This window comes from Engystomops pustulosus, chromosome 6 (genome assembly GCF_040894005.1).
Source record: "Engystomops pustulosus chromosome 6, aEngPut4.maternal, whole genome shotgun sequence".
In the NCBI taxonomy this organism is placed as follows: Eukaryota; Metazoa; Chordata; class Amphibia; order Anura; family Leptodactylidae; genus Engystomops; species Engystomops pustulosus.
Window position 1 is genome coordinate 120,689,880 of NC_092416.1, and position 22,910 is coordinate 120,712,789.

General features: G+C 41.9%; 1 protein-coding gene and 1 long non-coding RNA gene across 2 annotated transcripts; one reads left to right on the plus strand and one right to left on the minus strand.

Annotated features, from left to right (window-relative positions):
• Nucleotides 1-553: 553 nt before the first annotated feature.
• Nucleotides 554-18,498, minus strand: KCNK1 (potassium two pore domain channel subfamily K member 1). The gene is made up of 3 exons (XM_072110704.1): nt 17,637-18,498; nt 8,739-9,134; nt 554-2,904 (listed from the first exon to the last, which is right to left on the minus strand). Exons 1-3 carry the CDS (start codon nt 17,989-17,991, stop codon nt 2,633-2,635), a joined length of 1,023 nt encoding a protein of 340 aa, XP_071966805.1. The 5' UTR covers nt 17,992-18,498; the 3' UTR covers nt 554-2,632.
• Nucleotides 17,909-22,170, plus strand: LOC140064136 (uncharacterized). The gene is made up of 3 exons (XR_011847709.1): nt 17,909-18,039; nt 18,168-18,266; nt 19,784-22,170. It is a non-coding gene; the product is annotated as an uncharacterized lncRNA (long non-coding RNA).
• The last annotated feature ends 740 nt before the right edge of the window (nt 22,171-22,910 follow it).

A 22,910-nucleotide genomic window follows, 5' to 3' on the forward strand; every position in this document is an offset into this window, starting at 1 on the left:
TGGAGTACCACCGCTCCCCAATGATGTAATCAGGAGCAAGGACACAACCAAAAAAGTTGTTGCGCTCACGGGTTTAAGTGCCACTGCCAACTCTACCAGCGGCATTTAAACTGTTTACACCCGCCATAGTCAACATTGATCGCAAATGTCACAGGTTGGGATCTGGGTTTGGTTTTGACGCTAAACCAATAAAATATATTTTAGTAAATACATTTTTAAATAATACATGGCGTTGTGATGTCTGTCATCTTGTCAAAACCTAATATGATCCACAGTATGGGTAAGCAGTAATACTATATCAGCAATCTTGTCAGATTGATGTCATGAATTGGGACACTTTCCATCTTATTGTAACATGCACTTTATTGTAAAATTCTTTATATGAGATGGTAGATTGTTTATTTATAATATCTCTGTATTGCGTGATGGTGACCTCTTTTGGCTGTTTTATGTATTGCAATTTATTGCTCATATATGTTTGGTGCCCTTATCCCCATGATGATTAGTGTGTCCCTTTGTGGTGTCCTCATGTCCCTTACATGTACAACATTGGTGAATTTTATCATAATTATTTATTCCCTTCACAAGTCACACAATATTTGTCAATATCTATTTTAATTATATTCAATATTATTTAGATATTGCATATTAAAATTTCTAATAGGTCTGTTTGTCAAAGTTCCATATATTAAATATTTTAAGGAAATATCTACACATTTTCATAAACCTTTCATAACACATGTACAAATTGTTGATACAATAAGCACAGTGGTCATTAGAGGGCAGTGCAGTTCTTGCATAAGCTTACCTTAGCAGATAACCATTACCCTAAAGCAGTGATGGCGAACCTTTTAGCGTCCGAGTGCCCAAACTGCAACCCAAAACCCCCAAAATTTATTGTGAGGTGCCAACCAAAAGTTAAAGCAGTAACGTATTGCTCCCTCTTCAATAACTTTTAATCATATAGGCCTCCTGACGACAAGATGGAAAAATTGCATCATTTTAGCTTCCTTCCAGTGTCCCTCTGTATACAGAGAATTGTGGGGCCAGCAGAAGATCCTCCAGAGATAATTTGGTCCTGTCTATACATTCCCCTCTTTTTACAGTCCCAAGTAGCAAAGTAAGTATAACTTTAATATATGACTGAAAGCAGCATCTTTTAAGTTGCTTTGAACCTGTCTGGTGTGCTGGGGTGATGGCCCGGGTGCCCACAGAAAGGGCTCTGAGTGCCGCCTCTGGCACCCGTGCCATAGGTTCGACACCGCTGCCCTAAAGCATTGATGGCGAACCCTTTACAGACCAAGTGCCCTAACTACAACCAATATCCACTTATTGACTGTGGAGTGCCAACATCGCATTTTAAGCAGTAACTTATAGCCACCTGAGGCCACCAATTCAGGAGAAAGAAGGAGGGCAAATCAGACTCTCGTTGTAGCATCTTTCCAGGGTCTCTCTGTAGAGAAAGAATGGTGGGTCCAGCAGGATGAGCTTCAAAGATAAAGCAGTTCTGTCAACACCTTCTAACTTTTCCCACAGTTCAAAACAGACAATGAAGTGTCGCTTAAGTTGCCTTGGACTGTAGGAAGATTTGGTCCTATTTGGGTGTCCACACCCGTGCCATAGGTTCGCCACCACTGCCCTAACGATATACCCTCTCATACTCACACGTAGGAGGCATGTATAAATTACAATACAATATATACTGGAATAAACTAGGCATGTTGTGTACAGGTGATTAGCTGCAATGGAAATCTGTCCCAAACGGCACATCATATGACATATAGATGAGTGGGTTCTTTATAAGCCACCACCAGGTTGCCAGTGCTGGAATGGAGCGTACTGTTATTTCTTTTGTAATCCAAAAGTGCAGCAATGATACTCTGTGTTTGAACTGGACAACCCCTTTACACACATTGGGGGACATTTACTAAGGGCTGTGCACCAGTTCTCTGTTGGACTTTGCACGTTGTTTTAGGTGCAAACTGCTTGCACAGGTATTTAAGAAGTGTCTGCACCATAATTGTGTCGCACGTGACCCTTTTGGGGGGAAGCTGCACTCAACATCATGCAACACACATTAGGGGGCGTTCCAGTGCCCAGTCGGACCTTGCGGCAGATTTATCATGCAAAGTCGCACGCCCGATGTTAAAGATATACCAGAAAAAAGTTGGTAAACTTTGTCAAGGCAGTGCAGAGGGGCCAAAAATCCTGAATCTAGCACACCCTGCACTATACACGTGGAAAACTGTATTTAGTGCAGTTTGTTCTACTCTTAGTAAATGTGCCCTATTAACCGTTAAAACCATAAACCCTTCTGACTTTTTTTCTTGTATGTAATCACTCTTAGTTTTACTCCCTGCTTTCTCAACACTCCCTGGCATTGAATCCATATCTAACAACCTTTTGACCAGACTGAATCTATACCAAGGCTCTACAAATCATCAAAGATTGTTATGAAATAGATCAAAGTTTGGGTAAACACCATAAATATGAGTGTAAATGGCTTAGCAGCAGTGTTTTGTGCCCAGCTTATTTTGTACACATTAGAACTTGTTAAACAGACCAACCAGATATGTGCTAGCATTAGGGAAGGAGGTAATGCAGGTCCATGTTCAGCCCCATCATCTGCTCTTCATTGTTCATGACTTAAGGAACTGTCACTTGTATAATTAACAACTGGCTGTAAAGCCACAAAGGGTTCATGCAGTTTTTGTTCCTCCTTTAATGAAGCAACCTGGTCTGAGATGGAGGCAAAGGCCAGCTGGTCATGTTCCACTATGTGCTCCTGATCCTCATCTTTCTTCTTTTTTACATAAAACATTTTACGGAACATTTTTAGTTCCTGAAGTTCACAAAATGTCTCCAGGACCACCAACATTGCAATTAGACCAAGTAGCAGATAGCCTGAAAAAGAAAAAATAATAAGAGAAATTGGGTATAGCTGTAGATATATCTGCCATATACATAGTATCAAAAAGAAGCCAGCGACACCACTATTTTTTTCATGCAAACCTCAGATTAATTCTCAACAAATAATATTCTGAAAAATGACAGCACATCTTATATAAAAAGAAATGGAAAAAGTTAACTCAGAGTATACAGAGAACCTGTCAGGCAAATTAACCTACAAAACTAAATAGATTTTCATAAACTGTCATTAGAAAGCATTGTCCCTATCCCTTCATTGTTCCTCTACATGCCTGTAAATTTAAGCAATCAGGTACTAAAGCTGTATCCAAATGACCTGTGAGATGTCCAATGAGTCATTATCATATTCAAGCTGTCCAGCTTATTCATGAGTGGGAGGTACAGCCACACCCCCAGTGCTTGACTGACAGCCTGTATAATAAAGCTGGTGTTGTCTCCTCTGTACTTCCTGGCTCTGGTGGCCACGCCCCCTGCAGCCTGTGTGTGTATGAGATACTTCTATACACATGAATGGCAGCCTGTATAATGATGTAAGACTCCTGGTTCTGGCTCCTCTATGTAATCCTGGTTCTGGCGGCCACAGCCTTTGTGTGTATGAGATATTACTATAAGAATTTATTCATATTTCTTGCATCTCTGCAAGAAAAAAGGAGGTCCTTTGACCTAAGTTTAAAACTTAACTTTTAATAATCTTGAGATTAGAACTGAATAGTATTTTTAATTTTTCAATTCAGGAATTGTGTGCTAGTAACGTGTGCAAGTTGAATTAAAAACTTAATGTGGTGGGAGTAGGTACTGTCTTCAGTAGGGTTCGGGGGGGGGGGAGTGGGTTTATGGTATTGACTGGAGTGGGTATATTTCACTACCCTGTTGTCATGCGGTTGTAAGATAGCCGCTCTTCTGTTAGCCACCCAGCCAGCCAAAATTCCCTAGAGTCTCCCTCCTAGTGAATTGCCTAGCTGTAGTGTGTCGCTGCAGATCGACACAGTACTAAACTAGCTTTGTCCCACTTCGTATCACCACTTCTAAAACTGTGAGTATAAACGCTCAGACAGCCCCCCCGACATGTTTCGCCATCAGGGGGTATCGGGGCTGAACTGATACCCCCTGAGGACGCCATAATCATGGCGAAACATGTCGGGGGGGCTGTCTGAGCGTTAGCTGGGTGGCTAACAGAAGAGCGGCTATCTTACAACCGCATGACAACAGGGTAGTGAAATATACCCACTCCAGTCAATACCATAAACCCACTCCCCCCCCCCCGAACCCTACTGAAGACAGTACCTACTCCCACCACATTAAGTTTCTAATTCAACTTGCACACGTTACTAGCACACAATTCCTGAATTGAAAAATTAAAAATACTATTCAGTTCTAATCTCAAGATTATTAAAAGTTAAGTTTTAAACTTAGGTCAAAGGACCTCCTTTTTTCTTGCAGAGATGCAAGAAATATGAATAAATTCCTCTAAACATAGGTCCCGACCATCCTAATAAATATTGTCAGGTCTGCCTCTCAATTTCTGTAATTGCTGAGATATTACTACACACATGACTGACAGCCTGTATGATGATGTGTCACTCTTGGAGCTGCCTCTCTATACTTCCTGGTTCTGGTGACCAAGCCCCCTGCAGCCTGACACTTGTGTATAGCAAAACATGTCAGGTACTTGTGTAGCTGATGTCTGTGTCTCACACATCTGTATAGCAAAACACAGAATGTCAGCAGGTAAAGCTCAGACACTAGCGATGCTTTACTATACATTACACACACAAGAGCAGGGGGAGAAGAAGTAAGGGGTAAAAGCAGTGACATCACTTTCATTCTCCATGTGACCAGCCTCATTTACATAATAAAGAAAAGATGATTTTACACTGGTTATTTTATGAATTGACTAAATAAAAGCTAGAATGGAATCCTTGTGAGCTGTCTAGTGGTGACAGAAATGGTTAAAGAGACCTGATGACAGGTGCCCTATAAATGCTAAATTTCAGCTTCTATTCAGCAGCCTTTGTCAGATATTTAAAAAATTAACAGGGAAGGGAGACCTGCTCTGCTCTTTGTAGCAGCCTGTAAAGATAGATAGACTCTGGGAAAACCTGCCAGAGCCCCTCAGACTCATTAGCATTATTTTAAAATTATCTAAAATATTATTGAAAACATATTTTTGTTGTGGGTTATTGTTGGAGCTGTGGTGGCTACAACATCCAGGTATATGTGACCATTGTGAGGAGCTAAAGAGATCACATCCTTGATGCCCAAGACTGCTGGATTTTCTTTTTGACTAGTATCTGCTGCCTTGAGATGCTTAAAGGGTTTGGCCACTTTATCTCATGTTTTTTGTAATGTGTGTGTAAGTGTGTGGGGCAGGATATTGGGTATTTTACCAATATACATCTATTAAAAGTTCTTCACCGCTTTCTTGGTATGTGAAAGCGAGCCTCCTGTCTTGTACCTCATCATCCAGACATTCCTGACCATAAAATGGCCGCAGATGGAGGGTCATGTGATCCCTAACTGGCAGTTGCTCATGGACAGGAATGTCTGGCTGATGAGGTAAAAGACAGGAGGCTTCACTTTACATATCAAGCAGTGCAGAAATTTTACTAATATATAGAAATAACCTGCTCCCCACACTTACACACACATTCCAAAAACATGAGGTAAAGTGGGCCAACCCCTTTAAAGAGGGGCAATGGCTCATACAAGTTATGTGTGGTGACTAGAAAACGTAATGCACTGGGAAATTACTAACTATAGGGTCTGACAAATCATTTTGAGGCCTAAGCGACATTAGTATACCACTGTAATCCACTTCAGTATCTATATCCATCCTGGCTTTAATAATGTATTATTTGTAGAAATATCTGGAAAATGTTTCCATGACATAACTATTTGGTTTGTAACATCAAGGAATCTTATTTCAGCATTAAAATCTCCATGACAACAAAATCATATCCATCATCAAATGCAACGCACCTGGAGCGATTGTGCTGCTCATTGATCGCCCTCAGCAGTAGGGCACAGCAGGGCTTATTCTGTGATGCTCTAAGCACCCCATGTTTGGATTGCATGGACACAGTGGCTCTCATTATTGCTATGAGATTTAGTGGTCATTTATCATACCCCTGATGTGCCTTTTTAGGCGAAACATGGCATGACACTTCTGGGCATATCTGACCCGAATTTTAGAATCTCTGATCCCTATAAGGGCATACTATTATCTCTGTCTCTGCTGGTGCTATAGCCTAGGGATAGTTTGCCCTATTCAAGGGACAGGTTGCAATCGGGGTGGCAGCTGTTTAGGACAGCGGCTCTGAGGTTAGGCAACCTAGGCCCCGCCACTACTTTTAGGGTCTGTTTAGGTTTATGCCCAACATTATCTGTTCCTAAGCACCCCGGAGCTTACATGTTATGCACCCCGCCATCCTGTCTCTCCTACCCTCTTTTCACCTCAATCTAGAGTATTGCCACACATCTGCACTCCTGAACCTTCATTGGCAAAGTTGGACATAGCCCACCAGGTATGTGTTCTTACTGGTGATTAGCTGATGCAGCATCAGGTTTATTGTGCCACTGGTCAGACAGTTTTTCTCTCTTGCTGGCTTGTTGACGAATTTTAGGAACTCATTATTAAAATCTATGTTTTAGAATTTTTGAAGCACCGTTTGGATTTTGGCTGGGGTCTACTCCAGTATCCCCTCCTTTTTGTACAACAAAGAGTTGTGCAAAGATTAGTGGATATGGAATGTGTGAATACTAAGTTGATAGCTTGTAATGGAGAAAGGAGGATAATCACCTCAATTGCTTAAAAGACTTAAACAAATTGGACAATTATTTAAAATTAAAAACTTTTCTAACTATGTTGCCTAATTAATTTGGAAATTCACTTGGCATTGAACATGGATTTATACATATTAAATTAGTTACTTATAAGTTAAAATAAGTACACTATTAGATATACTGACTTATGTCACAGGATAGAGTTTTCCCAGTTACATATGAAGAAGTCCGTAATTTTAATCATAGATACATTTAAAGTGTGAGAGACAGAATCTAAAAAAATACTGAAAATCACTTTGTATAATCTTGAAGTAATTAATTTACATTTAATTATTGGAAAAAATTGAATTTCAGCTCCATCCAAAGATTTTTGATTTGGTTCAGGCCTGGAGACTGGCTAGGACATCCCTGGACCTTTGAAGTGCTTCTTACGCAGCTAAGGCTTAGTTGACCTGTTTCAGGTCATTGTCATGCTGGATGCCCCAGCCATATTCAATGATGTTACTGAGGGAAGTTGGCCAAAATCTTGTGATACATGGCCTGATCCAATCTCCCTTCAATGCAATGCAGTTAACCTGCACTTTTCAAAAAAAACACCCCTAAGGATATAGTTTTCACCCTCGTGCTTAATAGTTGGGACAGTGTTCTTGGGGCTGTAATCATCAAGCTTCTTCATCTAAACATGGTGAATGGAGTTCTATTTTGTTTTCATCTGACAACTTTACCTTCTCCTATGCCTTCCCTGGAACATCCAGATGGTCATTTTCACAATTCAGATGGTCCTGGAGATGTGCTGGTGTGTGCAGGGAGACCTTGCATGCCCTGCATGATTTTAATCCATGATGGAGTAGTGTGTTACTAATTGTAATCTTTAAAGGGGTTATCCGGGTTTTAAAAACTAGTGAGGGCCGGGCTGGGGAGGGCTATTTAAAAATAATAAACATCCACTTACCTCCTCCGGCGCTGCCGATGTCCCGCACCGCGGTCCCTTTGATCCGTGCCCCTGTTTGTTTACAGGGGCATGGAAGCCGCGCACAGGGAGCTTCCGGTCCACGATGTGGCCGGCTCCTCCCACCCGTCTCTATCTCTCAGCGTTGTAAGCGCTGAGAGATGGTGTTGGATGGGAGCTTCTGGCCGACCGGCCGACCGGAAGCTCTCTGTGCGCCCTTGTAATGAAACAAGGTGAGTACATGTTTATTATAGCCCACCCCAGCACTGCCCTCAGTAATTTTTAAAACCTGGATAACCCCTTTAAGAGTGTGGCCTCAGCTTCAGGTCATTGAATAAGTCCTCACTGGTAGTTTTGGGCTGATTCCTGACCTTTCTCAAAATGATCCTTATATGACAAGGAAAGATTTTGCATGGTACCCCAGACCAAGGGAGAATTGATGTTCATCTAGTGTTTCTTCTATTTAGAATAATTGTGCCAGCAGTTGTTGCCTTTCCACCAAACTGCTTACCTATTGTCCTGTGGCCCAACTGAGACTTGTGCAGATCTACAATTTTGTCCCTGGAGTCCTTTGCTGTTTTGTCTTTACTATGGTGACGAGATTGGAGTGTAATTTTACTTGTTATCTCTATATAAGATCCCTATCCACACAGTCAAACAAAAAAAAAAATGGTGCACACTTCCAGAGCAGTACAGAGGGAACCAGATTCATGAAGAACGTGCCTCACAATTCATGAATTCAGCACACCTGCACACTCCACAGCCAAACTGCACTGTTTTTGATTATTGTGGGCCAATGAGTGCAGAGTAAAAGGGGATTCTTATAGAAGATCTGAGAAAAGCAGAACTTTTGGTATTTTTGGTCTAGCTGATAAGTGATCAAATACTTATTTTATGTCATAAAATTGTATTGCAAGTTAATTATTATTATTCTAAATCATACAATGTGAGTTTAATTAGCTGATTAGGAATACTACTGAATTACCAAAACTTTGAGCTCTCCCCAGTGGTTGGTGCAAGCAATAAGAATATTTAAATTTGGCATACAATCAACATTAATTATATTTGAAATACTCACATGTGATTCCCATTTTATAGAGTTGCCGGAATTTTTGGTTATACCCCTCCCCTGGAACATAATCGCCCAAACCAATGGTGCTTAATGAGATAAAACAAAAATAAAAAGACTCCAGGAAGTTCCAGTCTTCTTCCAATATGGAAAAGACAGCAGCAGGAATAAAGAAAAAACAGGTGACCGTGACAAATCCCAAAAACAGTGAATGTACGATGGCCACAATGTGTTTAGGGAAGCCCCAATGGAGGTGAATAAAAAGTACAGGCTTCCTAGTGACATAAACAATGATTCGCTGAACCAGAGCTGTAAACAGGAGTAGAGTGAAGGGGATGCCAATGACCGAGTAAAGAATACAGAAGATTTTTCCACCATCCGACAAGGGAACCGTGTGACCGTAACCTGGAAACATAGGAAGAAAACTTATGAATATTCAGTTGATACATTAATATTAGCAATAACATATTTTTCCACTCTAAATATTTGGGAATAGGAAAGGGACTGAATATGTCCTTAGAAGAAAGTGTAAGTAGCATATTGTAGTTGAGGTCTAACATGGAAATGGTTGAAGGATCCTGCATTTACCCAAATATCAGTGAAGCAGTATACTGCTGAGCATATATGAACTTCTACAGGTGCTTTACTGTAGCGATACAAATCAAGATGACAGAGGAACATTCCAAGTTCAGAGGGACTGGACACGTATCTAATGTAACTGTGTATATTGATCTATCTAGTATATCTATCTAGTATAACTGTGATCTCATTCTCCACCTATGGAAGATCTTGAGTAAAAAGATAGGGCATGTTGGATTAAAGGGGTATTCCCATTTGAACAAGTAACGGGTATTGTTTGAATAATGAAAACTATGAACAAACACTTTCTATATCAATTCATCAAACACTTTCTATATCAATTCTTTAGAAAGCTTCTATGTTTACTACCAGTGGACAGAAATCTGACCATGGTGCACTTCTTGTTATAACACACAGCTCTGATTTTTCTCTGTGATATATTCTCTAACTCCTCACTATTCTCTAGATCTCTGCTTGCTGACATTCAACATTAATCCTCAATGTTTATTTCCTGTGGACAAACACCAGTCCATGGTGAAGTGATGTCACACAGGTGCACGACTCATTATAATACACAGCTATGATAACTCTCTGTGATACTTACGATCTGTGTAACATCACATGACTAGGGACCGCTTTTATGCGCAGTAAGCAAACAATTAAGTTTCCTGTTGAATGACAGCAAGCAGAAATCTAGAAAATTGTAAGGAATTGATACAGAAAGTATATTGGAAAACTACTTAACTTTTTATTACACAAATAAAATCAATTATTTGCTGAAAGTGGACATTTTTCGAAAACTCTTTTGGAGGGGGGAATTTATCATGGCTCGTGCACAAGGCTGTGATCCCAGCGTTAGGGTTAATGGAAATTAGTGAGTCGGAAGGTCCAAACACAATTTTCAGTTTTTTGCATTCTTTTAATGAAATACAGGATTCTTACTTTAATATTTTTTGGTCTTTTACTTTTAAACAAAATTTTAGGTGTAAAATTTTATAAAATAGTAAAAAATATGTTTTTTACATTCTAGCTTTTTTTGTTTCTATACAGTAACAAAGTATTAGCCTAAAACCCACAATTTAATAGTGTTTGGCACTTAAGGTTTCACATTTTGATATATCAAATGTCTCTTTGAAGGTAAGTGGGTGTATTATAGGATGATATTAGTGACTGGAGTGAGGAAAACATTTTGGGGTATATTTCTTATAGCATTTTAACTTAGTTTTAACTTTTATTTTTAGTTATCACATCAGTGGACATACTGCCTCTTCTCTGCATAACGCTTGGGATCAGGCTTTGGGGCCTGGGAATAAATATACAGTTAAAAATCTTAGAATTAGGTAAATAAAACCCCAGATAAACAATATAGAACAGCCACAATGGAAAAGTCATGTGTAAAAACTATGTACTCCTAGGAATCAATAAATTGTAAAATTACCTTTGCCAACAATAGCCTGAATAAATATAAGGCCCCTTCCACACTTGCGAGTGTGATGCAAAGAACTTGCATCACACTCACAGCGAGTGTTGCCTGGATCACCCGGCCTGAACGCTGACATGCTGAGTTCAGTTCCGGTTTGCAGTGTTCAGGCCCGGAGATCCAGGCAGCACTTGCTGCGAGCGTGATGCGAGTTCAGCGCATCACACTCGCAAGTGTGGAAGGGGCCTAAAGAAAGAAGAAAGAGAGTGCTTAGAGGGCAATATTGTAAAAAAAAAAAAATGGACGTAATATTGGTAAATAAAGGTGCTCGCCATATGCGGTTGCACTAATCTTTAGACAATGCACTAATCTCTATCAATGCAGAGGAGAGAGAGGGTGCTGCATCTAGCTAAATTATCGGACCAGAGTTGGCACATACAAAGCTATTCAACAGGTGGATCAAAACAAATGGTTCTTTATTTCCATAAATCAAACTACACAATGCGTTTCAGGATCTCAAAACTCCCTTTTCAAGTGAATATGTCTGTCCTTTACATCAGTAGTCCCCAACTATTTTTCAACTGGGGACTGACTGCGCCCAAGTTTTTTTTTCAAGGGATCGGATCTGGTAACTCCCTTACCATGGTCCTAGGAAAAAAATTGTGTGCCCCACAAACACCCCATTTCTAACCCCAACCAATATAATGTGTAATGTCGTGCAGCCTCCGATCTAAAATGCCTCTTTTTCTGTAGCCCCCTTTATACTGCCTACTTTTCTTTAGCCCCCTCCCTTTTCTGTAGCCCCCCATTTTTAGTGCCCCCTTTTATGTAGCCCCCTCATGTTACTGTAGCCCCCTTTTAGTGTCCCTTTTTATGTAGCCCCCCTTTATAGTACCCCCTTTTATGTAGCCCCCTCCTGCTAGTTCTCCTTTTTCTGTAGCCCCCTTTTTATGTCTTTATAAAAAGGGGGCTACAGAAAAGGAGACATTATAATACCCCCTTTTCTATAGCCCCCCCCCCCACACAATGTCCCATTGTATTTCGCCTTTTCACTGGAAAACATATATACATACCACATATAGTTGAGTAGAAGCTGACCCAAGTATAACCCAATGCACCTAATTTTAGTACAAAATAGACTGGGAAACTTATTGACTTGAGTATCAGCCTAGAGTAGGAAATACAGCCACTACACTTTAATAAAATGCCCAGCAGCATCCTCCCCTCATTAATGAAATGTCCCCAGTGGAGCCACCTTAATAATGTACCTAGCAGAGCCCCAAATATTGTCCCCAGCAGAGACCCTATAATAATGTCTCCAGCAGGGTCCCCATAGTAATGTCATGTCCCCAGCAGAGCCACCTTAAAAATGGTAAACTCTATATACCCCCAACCACATAAAAAGGAAAAGACACCCCAAAACATAATAAAAATAATAATAATAATATACTCTATACTTACCTCCAGCAGTTCCTCTTCTCCCTGTAGCTCCAGTTCCTTCTTCAGGTTATTCTCTTCATGGGCAGAGGCACATGTATGAGCGCTGCCCCCGCACACACTATGATGTAATTGGCCACTTCACAGTGCAAGGGGGCAGAGCGCATAGATGTGCCTCTGCCCGTGCTGACGTGAAGCTGGGAGAAGAAGATCCTGGAACGATGGGGAGATAAGGAGCAGTGGAGTTCTTTTAGCTGCAACCCGGGACTGGGCAGCCGGCCCTGTCTTGGACAATAGTCCAGCAAATGGGGGCCACTCTCTTATATCATTCTGGAAGAATTCTTTGATCCAGCAAGATTGATTCAGTTCATTGAGACATTTATAGACAGCTCTCTTAAGGTCCCAACATTTTAATTGGTCTGGATCAAATGACTGGGCCTTTGCAATGCCTGGATTATTTTGTTTTCCAGGGATTCATTTTAGATATTGCAGGTAGCCTGGCATCATTGAGGGAGTTTTATCAGGGCTTTTATGCCAGTATTCTGGTGTACAAGCCCTAAAATAACTGCAATGCCTTGCAAAATGCCAGGCATAGCGATTATTATCCCCTTTACTCCTCTGCATACCACTCATTAGCAACACAATGGGGCATTTTTCTATCTTAGTTTGTGCTTGAAAACTGTTTATTTATCAAGGGTTTTAGAGCTGGGGCATTGTTTTGTGGAGGGAAAAGATGTTCATCAACAATTATGAAAATTACCCAAATTTTTAATACATTTTACTGGTGTAAGCTTGAGTGGACCACGCTTCTGTTGTTTGCGGCCCAATATTGCACACATTTACGTGCATAAGCCTCCAGCTTGAGTTTTAATTTTATGTGATCTTTTAAAGATGAAGAAATTTTAATGCTTTTATCTGTATTGAGCAGCAATATCTGTAAGAGCATGGTGCCAGTGGCATGCAGTGATGTAGCAGGCAGCTTTTGTACTACTGTGACGCTGAGAATTAACTGCTTTAACAACCTGCTCAGTAGAATATAATAGGAAGGGTTAAAGCATTGAAGTTTTTAATTTTTTTCAGGCACTATATTTAAGCCTATTTTCTGTGGTCTGTTTCCCTTCTGTATCTAAGTCTATGATGTGTGATGTTACCTGTTGAGCCCATGCATCAATTTCTATAATTTGTAAAACTGCCCATCCAGCAAAAGCATGGACTCCTACTGCATATGGTAGTGTGTACAAAGCCATGTGTCTAAGCCTCTGAGATCCTTTTAATCCTTTCAAACAGCAGCAGACTCTTTGCACATATTAAATGTCACTGCATACATCATAGGTAGATTAAGAAATGTGAAAATCAGTGTATCCATTTACATCCTGCTTACAGGGAATCATAGAGGGAATTGCAGTTCTGGTCAGGTCACCTCTAATTGATATTCTCATTGTGATAACATATTAAAAAATCCAGTAACCTGACAGTCAGTGACCTGTAAAGCTGATGTCAAACTACAAGTCCCAGCATGCTTTGGTATGTTGGGACTTGAGGTTTACAACAGCTTTTTGTGTTTTGATATTATCCTGATTGACAAACTTACTAGTTGTATAGTTAAATGCCCATGTCTATATCAGTGGGAAAATGGTATTTCATGTTCAATCATTGTAGTGCATGCTCCTCAGAGAAATCTATTGCACTGCTCAGATTGTTTTACATCCTGACCTTCAGTAAGAGAGACAGTCAGATGCTCTGCAGCAAGGTCTGCATCGTCTGCATTGTTCTGGACAGGATGGGAGCAAAGAGTACAAAGCAGTGAAGGACTCAGCAAAGTCAGAGATACCCGTGGAGGTCACAGCTGGATGAGTACCAACCGTTACAGGAAAAATATATTGAGCAGAAATGCTGAAACATAAAGAAACAAAAATGACCTATAATATCTAGCTAAACATGCCTTACACCTGGAAGATTAGTACCAAATTTACACTGTACACTTTTTGACCAAGGTTATAGTAAATGTGGCTAGCCAGGTTGTCCCCACTCTTGGTCGCCTATTTTCCTGCCCTGCTGTGCCCATTTTTTAGAGTTCAATAAAAGCTTTATTGTAACAAAATATTAACATCAGGTGTACTTGCTTACAGCACATTAAAATCAAAAGAATTGCACAGAGAAGCCTCTACAATCGCAGGTGAAATTGGTACCCGGCATCAGGCCGATAATCATTCACCGCCACCATCTCCTCCTTCGTCAAAATATATGCCATTTCCGTAGACCACATTGCCCTAGGAGGGGGTGTAGTCGACTTCCATAGTCTGGGAATGACACGCCTCATTGCCATAACAAAATGCCTGAAAAGCCAATCTGACTTTCCCATATGAACCAGAATACAGAGAGAAGAGCGACAGCTGGACAGCATGGGTTGGAGGAAGATATCAATCTATCATGAAGAGCAAGAATTGCCTTCCATAAATCCTTAACTCCAGGACACTCCTACCAAATGTGGAGCATTGACCCTTCTTCCACCCCACATCTCCAACACCTATCAGTCACTGAGAGGTAAAACCTGTGTTCTGTACCATTGCGACAAAATCTTCACAAAAACATGTCTTCGGTAACAAACAGGATATCAAAGCTTTATCAAAGTGATCACCATGGATCTTGACCACTCTTAATCAGAAAATACCTGCTGGCACTCTCTCTCCCAGTTACATCTCTAGTAAGGTCCCCCAATGGTGCCAGATCACCCCATCCCATATGTGCAAAATTGCGTTAAATAAAGGGGATAGATGCAGTCGCCCTGAGTGTGGACTGGGTAGAACCACAAGACTAATAGAATAGGGGAAGATTTGCTCGATATCTATATTTCCACCCACAGCCTACACTGGTCACCTGTAGTAGAGTGGTACAGGGCAAAATCCGGAAGACCCACTCCCCCCCCCCCTCGGACTTAGACCTAGAAAGGGTAAATAAAGACAGCTGTGGTCTTGATGTCCCCCATACTAACCACATGGCCAAGGAATGCAATTTACGCAGGTAGAAGCCGGGAACCACCCACAAGCTCTTTTAGTATCGCCGGGAGGCTGGATTCAGGGTTTGTGACATACAAAGTAAGTCATCTGCAAACACTGACATCTTGTGCACATAACCCCCAACTTCAATCCCGGTTATTTCGCTGTTGGCTCTAATTGCATTAGCCAGCAATTCCATGACTAAGATGTACAACAGTGGCAGCCCTGCTGAGTTCCATTCCGAACTGGAAAGAATTCAGATAAGATCCCTTTAACCCTCATCTGGGCCTAGGATTGTGGTATAATGCCATGATCCAAGACATCATAACAGGACCTTATCCCATACGATGCAGCGTAGCTTCCAGGAAGTCCCATCCCACTCTATCGAACACCTTCTCAGCGTCGATTCCCAGAAGGCACATGGGGATCCATTTCGACCTGATTCTATGTATCAGTGAGAAAGTTTTGATGGTGTTGTCCCTGGCCTTTCTTCCCTGGACAAAACCAAACCTGCTCCTTGTGAATCAGATTTTGGACTAAGGGTTCTAGTCACTCGGCCAACATATTTGAGTACATTTTAATATCAATATTAATAAAAGGAGCTGGGCCTGAAGTTGTGCAATGTGTAGTGTCCCTACTCGGCTTGGGAAAAACTACTATATAAGACTGGGGGTGGAACTTATCGCCCCTGGATGTGCCCACTTTTTTATGCATGGTAAACCAAAGGCATGTTATATTGGCTTCTATGTATTTTTTAATAGACACTGAACAATACTACTTTTCCTTCTGACCTAAGTTATTCCACAGTACTGTATATGAATGGATATTGCACAGTACATGTTCTGACCTGTATGTGTGTTATTTTCTACATCAGTGAATATGCTGCTATAACCATAGCCTATAGAAGTTAAATGACTTCCAGGTTAAAGTCTGAGAAATTTATCTTAACAGAAGTATTTTTATTACCATAGGCGTGACCACAGATAAGTTAGCCACAGACTTTGGCTAATACAGCAAAGCTGTCATGCAGTTGTTGCTGTACTTCCTATTACATCCATTCAACAAAAAGCAATGATCTTCATTCAGATCTTGTCTCCTACTTTGGTCACCTCCAGAGTTATGTTCAGAATCCAGCAGATTTCCCTCAAAATACAGCTTGTAGGCCCCCTCCCATCAGAATAACAAATTACATTTATAATTTTTTGTGCAAAACGGATCGATAGCCTCTTCGAAGTCACAGGCACACAGTGTATGTGCCATTTAAAGCACTTTAGGAGCGTGAGGGTGCACTGCCAGGACACACTCCCAGAGGCTGTAAAGTGGCGCATGCGTTGTGTGCCTGTGAATCTAGGCAGGTACACACAGGGCTGTAGCAGAGAGGACAGGCGCACTACAAGGAGGCAGAGTATGGCTCGGCTGAGAGATTGATGGGGACAGGGGGCTCAGTCCAAGCAGCTGTTAGGAGGCAGGCCAGCTTGAGTATTATGTCCAGCTCCCCACCTCCTTGACTGCATGAGAACAAGGAATATAAATTATTTTTACAGACATGCTGCATCTCTGGCCTGTTCTAAAAACACCTTCACAACACATTAAAGCTGACAGATGAGGTACTTTTTGTGGATTTACAGGGTTTCTGGAGGTGACAGGTTTCCTTTAACCCTAAAATCCCTTATGATGTAGAGCAGTGAGTTTATAGCTGGATCACGAGTTTAAAAAAGAGAGGGAAGCAGGAAAGTAAGAGAATCTCACCTCACAAAAAGTAACTATGAATGTAAAGCATCAGTACATAACCAGTTGCTCAACTTTTTAAGTAAAATAATAAACATTGAACAAATTTTTGATAAATTGACATGGAAATTTTGTTGATTGACGTTTTATTTGGTTCTGGTCCCAATAACACGACCCTATGGGGTTGCAAGTACGTTCTCAAGCTTGCGGTCATGCATATGTCCCCCATAGGCCGGCAATGGAAGCACGGAGCGATATGGTGCTGCATATGTGCGGCACCGTACCGCTCCGTTCACGGGGAAAAGATAGGACATGTCCTAGCTATCCCTGTGTTATGGTGCCGTGTATCTCTATGGAGAGGGGGGTCACCACCCCTCTCCATGGCGCCGGACGTATGCCCGCCCGGCTACGGCCTGGCAGGTATACGTTTGTGTGAATGCCGACTAAAGGATTGAGTTATAGTTTGGCCCAGTGGTATGGGTGTTAGTTATAGAAGGGACTTTAGGATAGAAAGATATCAGATTACAGCAAGAGGATAAAGTTAACAGTTAGATGAGAAGATTTAGGATCGGATGGATTTGGAGATCGCTGTATAGCTGTTAGGGTAAGGGCCATTAGGCATTTGGGATTTACAGTAAAGAACCAAGAGTAAATGCAGAGTTTATGAGTAGGGTTATATGCTGTAGTTGGGGGTCACAGGTTAAGTGCTTCTAAGAAATTCCTTGCTCTTTGTACCTGATCCCTTACCTGTGGTAGACAATACTGTACTGGCAAAGAACAGCGATGACATGAAATCCCAATTCCAATTCCCAGATGCATTATTCAGTACGGACACACCATAATTGCTAGCTTCTAGGACACGTTCCAAAAATGCTTCCAGCTGTACCTCAGACATACACTCGTTCTCATTTAAGAATCGCCTCTTCAGTTCAAGCAAGTCTCTTCGGAGCAGGTCTTCATAGGGCAACTCCACCGAGGAAAAGACCACTGCTCCAAATATCACATAGAGGATGTAAATAATCATAAGAAAAGCAAAATACCAGGCTGGGCGGTTCCTGTCAATTAACCGGATACACCGGCTGCTCGCAACAGACTGCAGCATTGTAATGTTTCCCAGGCAATCCTCCTATGGAAAACAAAGGTATCCCAGGTCAGTTTTCATGTTCTGTCCTTAATCTTATCCATTGCTACAGAAAAACATGCTGCTGGGCAACTGGAAGTCAGGCAAGCAGTGATGGAATGTAATGCTGAAAGTCTAAGTTCTCTCTCTCTCTTTAGTTTCCTCAGTTTTTTTTCCGTGATAGAGTTACATGAGATGCAGAGAGCTGATGTGGCAGCCGCCTCTCCTCGCTTGACGTAGTCTTTCCACCCTCTCAGGTAACAATGAGATGCAAAGTCATTTTCTAGGGCAGCTGCACATAGTGGTGTATCACAACTCACAGTGTAGCCTCGACCTACAAAGCTCTCTGCCCTCTAAATAAATATTACATGCTTGGAGAATGGTGGAGGGGTGAGCCCGGCACAGGAGGAAATGAGAGCAGCACAGGAGATCAATGGCTCTATACGCCACTCCTCTATGTGGGCAAGCCAGTTCTGCTGGTTCAGGCATGTGCTGTTAGCACACTGTACCTTGCACAAGCAAAGCTCATTGGGTATCTGAGTCAACTATCTCTTAAAGTGACAGTACTCTCAGAAAGTGACAAAGATTACTGTATACAGGCAGTCCCCTGGTTATGTACAAAATAGGTTGTTTTAGGTTTGTTCTTAAGTTGAACATATTTTATAATTGAAACTCCAGAAAAAAAATTCCCCCAGTGACAACTGGAATTTTAAAATTTTGTGCTGTCATGGGAACAAGGATCAATAAAACTTCATTACAGACACCTGATCATTGTAGCCTTGGACTAAAGTAAAGCATCAGGAGAGCCTGTACAAGGATTAGGACTCTTACAAAATTTGCAATGCTAGTGAGAACAGAAAGTGCATTGTAATAATAATAATAATAATAATAAGCTTTATTTATATAGCGCCATCAAATTCCGCAGCGCTTTACAATTCATAATTCATTGATGTCTTAGGGTGGCGTTTCTTTTCACATCAGTGATTTTTCACTGAACCCATTTTGGCTTATGGACACATACAGATCGGTTTTCTCTTTCTGGCTTTAGTGATTTTTCATGATGCCTTACTGACCCATTCTTTACAATGGACTTATTCACAGTTCACTGACAACAACTGATCACTGATTAAAGTGTAAAAAAGCCTAATGAAAATAGTTAGGTAAGGCATTAGTGAAAAATTACTGAAGCCAGGAAGAGAAAACCAATCTGTATGTGTCCATAAGCCAAAATTGGTTCAGTAAGAAATCACTGCTGTGAAAAAAAAATGCCAATGTGAAACAGAAGATAAAAGTAGCTGTTTTTTTTTTTTTAAATCAGTAGAAGCTGCAGCTGGGGGATCTCAAGTCCCAACATGGTCACCGCTAGAACATGGAAGGTGCGTTCACACTTTCAGTTTTTCAGATGCAGTTTACACAGCCAAAAACAGAGGTGGATCACAATTGGTGAGAACATATCATTCAGTGGTGGCACTCCTCTTTTTTTCACTCCACTCCTAGTTTGGACATCGAAAACTGCATCTGAAAAACTAAATGTGTGAACGCAGCAAGCATCTCACAATTTGCAATATCTCTGCATATCTCCCCATTTAACTGAAAGTTTGTGTATCGCTAGTTGCATATTTAAATCACTAAAGACTGGAATGCCAGGTGACCGATAGTAGTAAGCATTGAGGTGAGTTTTCAGTACTCTGTGGCCCCTTTTGCAAGGGGATCATAATGGGTGAGAACGTATCATTGAGAGGTACTGCTCTTCTTTTATTCCACTCCATTCCAGGTTGGACATCGAAAACTGCATCTGAAAAACTGAAAGTGTGAACGCACCTTAAGAGGAGTGGTGTGCTGGTTTTGCAATGAGCATGTGTCAATGAACTGTCACAGCTATTTTCTGCACTCACATAAACATGAATGGAGGAAGATGTGGCCACCTCACATTTCTCAGCTTGTTTTCAACAAATGCAACACCCCCGCTCTACCTTGCTGCTGGAGCAGCCAACTATTCACTCCATCCCAAAGCTATCTTTTCCAGGATGAGAGCATTCCTGTGGAACGAAATCCAACCAGCCATCTCCATCCAGTTGAAGTTGCTGCTCTTATGGCAGTTGCCAAGTTCCAATAAAGGACTGCAAGGACTGAGTGATCCCTGTTCCAGGCTGTTTACCACCAAGGGCGCCCCATCCTTCATCATCAGGAAATTCCTATCTACACATTGGGGTTGCCCAGGGAGAAAACTACACCTTCAGCCTCTCCCTCCACTTTCTTGTACTTCCACCTGCCAGGCTGTGGACAAAGCCTCCGTTCCGGTACCAAGCACCTTGACCAGCGATAAGTGCTAGGCCCCCTCAACTAGCCACTCAGGTACCTAGTGCTCCTGCTTCCCCAAGCCACGAAAAAGGCTGTGACCCGGTGGGGGATGTTGCACATACATGGGACCTGCATCTATCACACAACTGTGGCGTATCCACCAGATATGCCATAACAGACTGTGTACCTTGGGTCCACCAGAAGTATAGATTCACAGTGACCATATTTCAATTTTCCATCAAACTTAGCAGGACATAACCCTTCCAATGCTGCTCATGTGGTCCTTATAGTGAATATGGCTCCAAAAATATACTCTATAACTTACAACCCAACATCAGTTCCAGCCACATTAAATAAAAATTTGTCATCTATCCTTATAATTAGTCCCCATTTTTAATGGACCACATCCTCTTTCTAGGAGCTGGGAGCTTAGCAAATAGTGGGGGATTTTGCTAGGGGTTCAGATCAGGGGGTCAAACACATTCAAGTGGACCCCCAGTAAAATGAAGGCAATTTTATAGTATAGCTCCCTGCTTTACTATTCAATTCAGGGTGTGGCCACATGTGGCATTTATATTGTGTTTAAAACTGCAATGCAAATATAACTGCATTGCAGTTATAAACTCAACCATAACTGATTTAATGAGCCATTCATAGTTTCACAGTAAAGAATAGTCAGTACTTAGACATGCATGGCTTAAACTTTAAAACAAGCATATACTACTGGCAGGATCAACCAGGTAGGGCTTGGCCTGATTGCATATGCTTTTCCATTAAAACGTATGCATTCGGTAACCGGTACCCTTACCTCCCAACTTTTTGGTGACAGAAAGAGGGACAAAAGTCCCTCCCCCTTTTTTTCTAAACCACGCCCATTGGCCCACCCACAAGCATAGTGTAATATCGGCCTTAATGGCCCCTATATAGTATGGTGCCCCATTACTGTGGCCAACCCCCCCTTCCCATGGGCCCATGTATTACCCCCTAATGCAACATATAAAACCCCTCTTTAATTTCATTCTCTCTCTACATTTTTCTTTTCCACTTTTATTTATCACCCCAAACATATCCTCACATGGTGTGCCCCCTCTCCTCCTTCCTCCTTTGACTGTGATTTCCTGTCCTCCAGCCTCCCTTTGTAGCCCCCTGTCATCCAGCCTCCTCTACCTGTGACACCATCCTTCAGCCTCCTCCTGTAGTCTCCTGTCCTCCAGTCTCCTCCTGTAGCCTCCTGTTCTCTATTCTCATTCTGTTGCCTCCTGTTCTGTAGCCTCTTCCTGTAGCCTCCTGTCCTCCAGCCTTCTCTACCTGTGACCTCCTGTCCTCCAGCCTCCTCCTGTTGCCTCCTGGCCTCCAGCCTCCTTCTGTGGCCTCTTGTCCTCCTCATTCTGTAGCCTTCTGTCCTCCAGCCTCCTACTGTAGCCTTCTGTTATCCAGCCTCTTCCTGTGCTCTATGCTCATTCTGTTGCCCGCTGTCCTCCATCCTCCTCATACTGCGGCCTTTTGTCCTCCAGTCTCCTCCTGTGGCCTCTAGCCTCTTCCTGTAGCCTCCTGTCTTAGAGCCTCCTCCTGTAACCTCCTGTGCTCCAGCCTCCTCCTGTAGCCCCTGTCCTCCAGCCTCCTTCTGTAGCCTTCAGTCTTCCACATGTCCTCCAGCCGCCTCCCGTCATCCAGCATCCGGCTGTGTCCCCTGTCTTTCAGCCTCCTCCTATCCCCCAACTTCTTCCTGTAGCCCTATGTCCTCCTGTAGTCTTCTATCCACTAGCCTCCTCCTGTCCTCCAACATCCCTCTGTAGCCCCCAGTCCTCCAGCCTCTTCCTCCTGAAGCCTCCTGTCCCCGGCATGTCACTGCACCCTCAGTCCGCAATATAGTATAATTGCTACCCACTTTGAGTCGACAATATAGTATAATCGCTACCCAGTGTGATTCCGCAATAAAGTATAATTGCTACCCAGTGTGATTTCGCGATGGACTAATTAGAGCCAATCCTAACGGGAAAAATGAAATGCCCCCCATTACAAATAATAATAAAGGCCAACTAGCATGGAAACATCTACAATAAGGCATCCCAGACGTGAATATAGCGCAAAATAGAAAAATATGTCCCTCTAGTGAAAATACCTGCAATGCTTATACAAAATAAACATAAAAATTTACCAGCAATGACATTCAGCACATAATAATATCCTGCACCTATAAATATAGACCAAAATGTATCTACTGCACACATCAATATATATCAGCACATACTGCACATCTGGGCTGCACTCGGGCACAGACATCACTTACTGTTAGGCTGCAGCTGTTTCCTTCTATGTGTGTGTTGGTCCAGTCCATCACACTCCTTTTCCTGTAGTCTCCTTATAGTTGGCAATCCTTCTCCATCAGGTAGAGAACGTCATGAAAACTTCTCCCAGCTGTGACTTATCTCTGCAGAATTTGCCACCCGAGTGACTCTGGCCTCTGGAGAACATCTCCACACTCCATCCCTAAAAAAATCAGTCAATATAATCTCCCCTAGATATCAGTTAAGTGCCCACTGCATATACAGATAATACACTGCTACTTATCAATACACTTTATATACCCTCATAAATCC